This window comes from Brachyistius frenatus, unplaced genomic scaffold (assembly GCF_029030835.1).
Source record: "Brachyistius frenatus isolate BFR_SWC_R1_liver_20210118 unplaced genomic scaffold, ASM2903083v1 Contig_73, whole genome shotgun sequence".
In the NCBI taxonomy this organism is placed as follows: Eukaryota; Metazoa; Chordata; class Actinopteri; family Embiotocidae; genus Brachyistius; species Brachyistius frenatus.
The window spans coordinates 260610-268375 of record NW_027210672.1 but is presented as its reverse complement, the minus strand read 5'-3'; the positions used below and the strand labels follow the sequence as shown (position 1 = coordinate 268375).

Sequence of the window (7766 nt, the reverse complement as noted above, 5' to 3'; positions counted from 1 at the left end):
TGACAGGAATGGGTTTTTAAAAAAAATCACTTGATGTGAATTACCATTGATCTTCTACCCTGATCAATAGTCATCTTGGAGGGAGATGGAGGGGACGGACGAAGGCGTGTGTGTGGACTCGAATGACCTGCAATTTGGCCCAAAGGCATCCTGGGAGGAAACCTGTGGCAGCAGCAACCCTGCAGTTCGATATTGGAAGCCAACAGTAATGAGCTGTGAACTGAATTGACACTTCCATTTTGCACCGTTTTCCTAATCATTTTAGACATTTTAGCGATAAAGTTTGACACTTTTTTTGAAGATTTCTGTCTCATCTAAAATGTCCATTGTGATAAATTTGACGTATTTGCTCCAATTGCATGTAATATAAAGTGCAATATGAGCGCCGGTCAGTGATAGGAAATGCAAGGGTTGGTGCTAATATGGAAATTCTTGCATTTTTCTAAAATATAACAAATTCTGGTCAGAGAAAAAAGAAACACATAAGAAGTGTCTCGCTGTGTGTGAAAGCTGGACTCGGCGAATTTGTCCAAAATGAAAAGGAGAGGTCACTTTGAAGTTGAAGGACTTCCAGAAATCCTGTAAGGTGACATGAGCGGGACAGGCTGAATCGACTCCCGCTAATCCTGCCTGCCGCTCTTTGATGCTTTATGTTGAAAGAAGCTGAAGGGATGAGGGAAGACTCAGCATTGGTGAGTCCAAGTTTTCTTTGACATTTTATACTTTGCTCTTTCACGTAACCCCTTTAAAATTAATTTCTGACTTCCATTTAACTGGTGAATTCTTCTTTATGGGCAACAGCAGTGACCAAACAACAAGCCGAGGTTAACCTGCCATCTTTTCTTTGCTGTAGTCCTACTTTTATCAGAATATAATCACTGTATTTCCAGATAAAAGTCCTGCTTTGTGTTGCTTTAACTTGAGTAAAAGCCTTACACAGAATAATTCCATGCAGGTGTCATCGTCAGCTTTTATAATGACATTTTATAAATTTCTTTGTACTCAGAGTCGAGCTTCACGTATGTGCAGTTCCACACATATCACAGAGTGGAAAATCGATTGAATTTATGTGACTTTATCACCATTTGAGCCGCAGTATTTGGGATAAATACCTTGGTGGGGAAACTGAGGAAGCCTAATTACCTGAGTTTGGCGTCGTGTTCAACCTTTATATCACAGAGAATTCCTTCAAATGACGAGAGCACGCGAGATAAAATGAAAGCGGGGATTACACTTCTCTACATGCAGCCTATTTCCAGGAAACGTGTCAAGTCCCTGAAATACAACCGAACAGCGGAGCGCTTCGAGTTTGGCACGATTTGCACACACAAATCACACAAACCAAAGGACAGCCGTGAATGCTGAATGGGATGCTAAATGAGGTACAGCTGAAAGGGTGATAAAGATGTGAACATGTAGTGTCACGGCTTTGCATACATTTGCCGAGCATGTCGTGTATCGGGATAAAAGTTCATTGCTGTATTATGTTTGGTGTCTGTAAAAGAAAGATCGCCCTGCCAGGTTAGACTTGTTGGGATCCTGATCGGAAACCATGTTATGAACAGGGAACAAAAAGGGCTCGTGTGGTATTAGAGACTGAAACAAGCTCAATAAAAATGGTATTAAGTCTGCCAGAGTTTAGGCTCACATGATAGACGGGCGAGAGATGCCAGCGGGATTCCTTTGTGGCATAATAATAAGTATTTACTTCATGTATAAACGTATTACATTTGTCATGTCATATCGAATATATCCATTCTCTCGTTTTGCTGTAACGGAGCTGCCATAAAAATGATGCACTGAGTTGAGGGAAACAAGTAGATACAGAATATTTATTTACAGCATGTGACAATGTCATATGTATGTATGTACATGTAACCCGGTATCACTGCAAAGCGTGAAATAGACCCGCACCGCCAACTATAGCAAAATGTGAAATAGCTACGCTTGCCGCTGTCTAGGCGTGAAAGTTACACGCTCATGGTTGGGGTTAGGAAACAAAAAGAAAAACGTTGTCACCTCATGGATTCGAACTTCATCATCCCGTATAGCAGTCTTTGAGTAATGCCACCCATCCTTCATCCTACTCCCACACAATTTTTTTTTATCTTGTACTCTTTTGTACTTCAAACCTCTGTTGCGGGACCTTGGTCACATGATTATAGAGCCAGTGGAGGTCCAGGAAGCCTCTTTGAATCTTTTAAATCATCACAAATAATTGAAGGTAAGTTTCTCTGGCACTGAGTTGACCTTGAAGTACTTTCATAGAAGGCATCCACAATTAGAACCAAATAAAGAAAAGAAAAATTTGCATTTCAAATCAATTTAGAAAAGAAGAAAAATTAAGTATGTATGGGACCTTGGTGTCATCAGTGATTCTGGCATTCAGACTGTGAACAAAATGCTCCACAAATTAGTGGAGGCTCATTATTTTTCAGTCGAGCTGGGTGACAAGAAACACTGAATATGACTCAAAAGAAGTGTTAACAGTTAAACGAAGGAGCTGCATTAACCCAGCCTAGTGTTCACAGATCCAAATTCACAGTGTGAGCATAAGGTTGTGGCCAATTTCTACTGGAGATTGTTTCTAGTTTCTGCATCCTAATGGCCATCGGGTTAATTTGAAGCTATTGGAGCAGCCTTTAATCAGTTGGCATACACCACCACATGTAGGGTGTGCGCAAGAACTCTATCATTGTTGGACTTGCAGTTAGAAACAAACACTAAACTTCAATATCTTTCCACTTAGCCGCCTCCACTGGCCACCGATTGATCCTCCCTTCAGACTGGCGGGGCAAACCTTCATTCGAATCCAGACTATAATCACAGCAAAGACTTCCATTCAACACCTAGTGGGTCAGATCCATCGTAACAACGCATATGACAGTTTCTGCTCAGACGAGGCAGGTACATCAAGATATGATCAAGTTCTGTGTGTTCTCCTTAAATTCTGCCTCGATATGTTAGACGTAGGATGATAAAAGTACCAGGATGTCCGACCGCATCCGTTGGTATTGTGCAGTCTGCAGGCTGAGCGTGCTTCTCTGACTGCTCAGACCCACGATCTTCTATGCGGCAGAAAATACGTCACATCCGCTGAGCTGCCGAGATAGTTGGTGGCGCCGATGCGCCGACATGTTCCAAATCACATCCTTTTTTCTTTCGTTTACTTCAAATGTCGCGCGACGCATCGCAACGAATATGACCAAGGGGGTCAAAGTTCAAGATGCACTTTTACGATAAAGTAGTATGTCCCAATCATATACATACTACATGCAACAGTACATACTTTGCAAAGGTTACTTGCAGTACGTACTTAAAGTTAAAATAAATAGTCGTATTTATGTAGGAAATGTTTCATTTCTGCCTTACAGCTCTTTGGATTCATGAATTGCTCTTCTGATGTGATCCATAATTAGAGGTGCCTCTTTTTCCATCTTGCCCCGTGTCCCCCTTCCAGAGTCTGTGCACACCACTGACGTGCCCTGATGTCTACCTTACAATGTGACAACGGGATGCCTCCTAAATGCAATTAAGAACACCTCGATCACCGTAAAACTACCGGAGCACCACCGACTCAGAGAAATTCCCTGTTGCATCACTGAAACCAAAAACTGCGCTGGAACATTGTGTGATTTTCTTTTTTTTTCACCACCTGGATCCAAACCGAAGAATGTGTCACATCAAAACCAGACAAACCAAGAGACGTCACACTACAACATGTTAACCCCCCCGGTAGCTTATATTCTGCTACTACCGTGTTAAGTGCGAGCCGAGTCCCCTCTTCGCTTTGCCGTGGTGGTGGTGGTGGTGGTGGTGGTGGGGGGCTGTAGGACGGAGCAGCCAGCCAGCCAGCGTCAGGGCTGAATAATTGATCTCTCTCTATCGGTCAGGGGGACGTTAGAGTGGGACGCTTCTCTCTCTCTCTCCCCCCACCCCCCCAACCTCTCTCTCTCCATCACTCCTCCATGTGATTCAGTCGCTCCCTTCCCCATCGCGGTGTTAACGGCAGCTGCTTCACCCTCCGCAAACCACCGCCCCCTCTACTCCTCCTTCCCCTCTTTTCTCTCTCTGCGTGTGTGAGTGAGTGAGAGTGTGTGCAAAGGGAGACGAAGCAAAGAAGGAAGCACCAAGGACGTCCTGTGTTTGGTTTTTTCTTCCTCCAAAGCCCCGGGAACCGGAGATGCAAGGGACGAGCAGTTAGATTGATCCCCGAGCTGCTGTTGCCTGCTGCAGGATAACTTCGTTCCGGAAGGGTGCTGCATCTGAAAGCTGTGCTCTCTCTTGATCCTTGCTCGGTGTGTTGAGTGTGTGAGGAAGGATTTCAGCCCGGTCGCCGGACGTGAAGGTAAATCGATGCGTAATGAGGCTGCTTCAATACAATTCAACGGGTTTTGGAGAAGGGGTGGGGGGGTGAGGGGGGGTAGAGGGGGAGCTATCCACTCGCGGTGGTGCTGAAACCAACCAGTCTCTGAGTGTACAAGGAAGTGCATGTGTGGCTCTTGCTTATTACGGCATCCCTGTCCCCTTGGCACGCAATATGCACAACAGAGGTCGATGTTGTAGCGCACATCGACTGCACATGCATCCGTTAAACTCGCGTGCAATCAGTCGGCATTTGTTGCCTAATTAATTGGCTTGTGCGAGCAGCTTTCTCTGATGCCGGAGTGGGATGGCTGTGTCCAATGTCCCTCCAATAGAGAATGGAAAGTTTTACCACATGATCAGGATTTTTTTTTTTTTTTTTTTTAACACAGGAGTGGTTTAATCCGGGGGGGGGGGGGGGGGCTCCACATGCATGACAACAGAGCCGTCCGGCCGGGCTGAGGACTTGCACCGTGTGTCACTTTCTCACAACTCGCCAACGGAGAGGTTCTAACGGACCGTCGTGACACTAAACACTCAGCTGCCCGGAAATATTTTGGTTTTAAAAAGCGCCTCGTTCGCAGGGAAATAGCACGCGGCAGCTGCTGATTCAGTCAGTGTGTGGTTTTTTGTTGTTGTTGTTGTTGTTGTTGAGAGAGAGAGAGAGAGAGAGAGAGAGAGAGAGAGAGGTTTGGCGCTTTTCTTTGTTCAGTTTGTGTTTGAACCATTGACCTTGGTGTCCTTCAGTTGGCGCATCGAAGAAAACGTGCTCCACGCACCAAATCCTCTACGTGTGAATGTTTGCAAGCTTGATTAGGAGCTAAATGTAATTTCAGAAATGTTTGTTTCATATTTGTCATGAACAAATTAAATAGGGGGGCGTGTCTGTTGTGGTGAAAACATAAGTGGTCTTAATGTTTTTTTTTTTGTTGTTGTCGTTTTTTCTTTCCAGATCTGGCAACAAAGGACTTCTACTTTTCCGGCTACTACTGAATGTAACATCGCTCAGATCAGGAAGGCAGGGAATTAAAAGCCATCACCATGAATTTCGTTATGAAACAAGCGTTGGGAGGTAAGTTCGACCTTTTTTTTTTTTTTTTTTAACTGTGTTTGTGAGTCTGCTGCTGTTTTGTGTATTACGACTTATGATTTTCAGTACCTGCCCCCTTTTTTATTTTTAATCTTTCTGCACAAACACACACGTTGTTATTGTCTTCAATCTTAGACAGTTACACTTGAGGAACTCCATTCTTTTGTCTTTCCTTTCTATTGTGCGCTTTTTTTTTTTTTTTTTTTTTCCTCCCTCCACATCTGCTGCTGCACACATGGCGCAGTTGGCCCCCCTGGGGGGGGGGGGGGGGCACACTGGGTAGTCTACAGTTTACTGTGACAGGCAATTGATTTGTAACGTTGACCAAAACCTTTGTGGCCAAAAGTGGCATTTCATGTTTCGGTGGGTGCAACCTGCTCGCCACGAGCTGTTTGAAACGGGTCTTTACCATTAATCGGGCTGCGTGTGACTCCTGACTGGACGCTTATCTCCACACGCTGAGTACGCATTTTCCACCTGAAGTGGGGTGAGGTGGGGGGGAGGATAATCAAGGCAGAATCTAATCTTCAATAATTTCATTCAGGCATGTGAATGGTTTTGTAATTGCTTGTGCTGCAAACGGCTCCCCGGACATGAGATTATCATAACAGAGTAATGAATTCTGAAGGAATATGAAGCTGTTATCGTGTGTGAATATGCAGATGGTGGAAGGTGAAATGACCTGAGTGGTTGTTGTTGTTTTTTTTTTTTTTACAGAGGAGGCACCCCGCTTGGTAGAAGCAATATTTATTCAGGGGATTGAAACGTCTTTGTCGTCGAGAATATGTTGACGTTTTGAAGCCTCTGACAACCTGGTGTCAAATTAAACATTCAGGAATAAATAAGCAATAATCTGAGTTAAATATGCGACTCCTTCGGCCTGCCATAAATAAACCACACTGCTGTCATCACATCCTGATTGGTGTTTGAAAACATATGACATCAGCATTTTTTTCATTAAGCCCCGCCCTCACTTAAAACCTGGGTGGAGATGACACCCAGAACTCAGAAATCTCTCAGGTGAAATGATCCAAACTGTCCCTATTTTGGCTGAAAACTGGAGGCTGAGAGAAGCTGATGAAACATTTTCAGACTGTTTCAAACCTTTTCCTTTTCTGAAATAGTTTGATTCAAATCTTGAGCTTCAGCAACTCCTGCGTTATCAGAGCCGTGAGATGTTGTAACTTCGACACTGGAAGAGATCGTCTCCTGTCGTCATGAAGGGGATCTTCGCTGAAACTTGAACGAGCTCTCCGCTGACCTTTCGAGTTGCAAATCTTCACTGCTTGAAGTCTCGAAGGCGGCTCAGACCGAACTCCCTTTTGTGAAGGACGACAGCTGGGTCTCAAACTTCACCAGAAACTTCTCCTTTTCCTCTGTTGATCTGTTTTAAGAAAACCTCTTCATCCTGTTGAGCGTCAGCGCTAACAGGAGGAGCAGGAAGCTGTGTTTTTTTTTTTCTCACTATATTGTGGACTAACTGTTGTGTTGTGCATGTGTTGGAGTTTAAATCACAAGATCACCTGGCGATCGTAGTTCGGTATGAATGGATGCAACAGGTCAGAACGAGAGAAAGAACTTCACCACAGTACTTTTTCAATGCCAAACTGTTGGCATTGAAGTACGCAGTTTTCATTTTCACTCAGTTTATAGAGTATTGTACAAAACCGTGATGCATTATTGTCGTAAAAATCCTTCAATTGTAAGGATTAAGATTTATATTCAGGTTCAGTTCATTGTCGTTGCACAATGCAGGTTCTAGTGCAAAGAACTGCAGGTTGAACATATCAGGACATTTCTGATCAGTTTGTCTCATGCAAAGACATTTTGTGAAAGAGGAAATAATCCTGTGAGTTTCATCTCACCCCCGTGTCTTCATGCAGACACACCTTGCTCGACCACCTGCTCTCCATCACATGATGTAATGTATGAACATAATGTAGCGTGTGCGTGCAGTCTGGCCTGTCAGCAGGTAGAGATGTTGAAGTGTGATGCGGAGCAGGATCCACTTCATTAAACAGCTAGAGTGTGAAGCTCCGCCCCCCTCCACCCCCTCCTCCACCCCCCAGTGTGGTTTCTCTGTTTGATGCAAACTCACTGTATTTTCATTGATTTACTCTGAGACATAAAGCTCTCCTCCAGATGAAGGATGCTTGATGCTGTTGTTGGTGTTGTGCTGACAGTATTTTGTGGAAGACTTGTCATGTTGTCGGCCGGCCAGGTGTTTCTCAGTGACGCTGCTGCGACTATGTTTCCTACTTCCTTTTTCCACTGTTTACATTCGAAAACAGAAAATCAATGGCAAGGACAG

General features: G+C 44.2%; 1 protein-coding gene across 4 annotated transcripts in view; it reads left to right on the top strand.

The window, feature by feature from the left end:
* Positions 1 to 3961: 3961 nt before the first annotated feature.
* The window catches only part of LOC138626372 (complexin-1-like), a 51789-nt gene continuing 47984 nt past the window's right edge, over positions 3962 to 7766 (top strand). Inside the window, exons 1-2 of one of the 4 annotated variants that reach the window (XM_069707969.1) lie at positions 3962 to 4348; positions 5318 to 5437. In XM_069707969.1, the coding sequence (XP_069564070.1) occupies positions 5407 to 5437 (31 nt within the window). In that variant the 5' untranslated portion in view covers positions 3962 to 4348; positions 5318 to 5406. Of the gene's footprint in view, positions 4349 to 4830; positions 4983 to 5131; positions 5192 to 5317; positions 5438 to 7766 lie in introns of those variants that run through there. The other 3 variants (XM_069707970.1, XM_069707971.1, XM_069707972.1) reach the window with 3 other exon arrangements.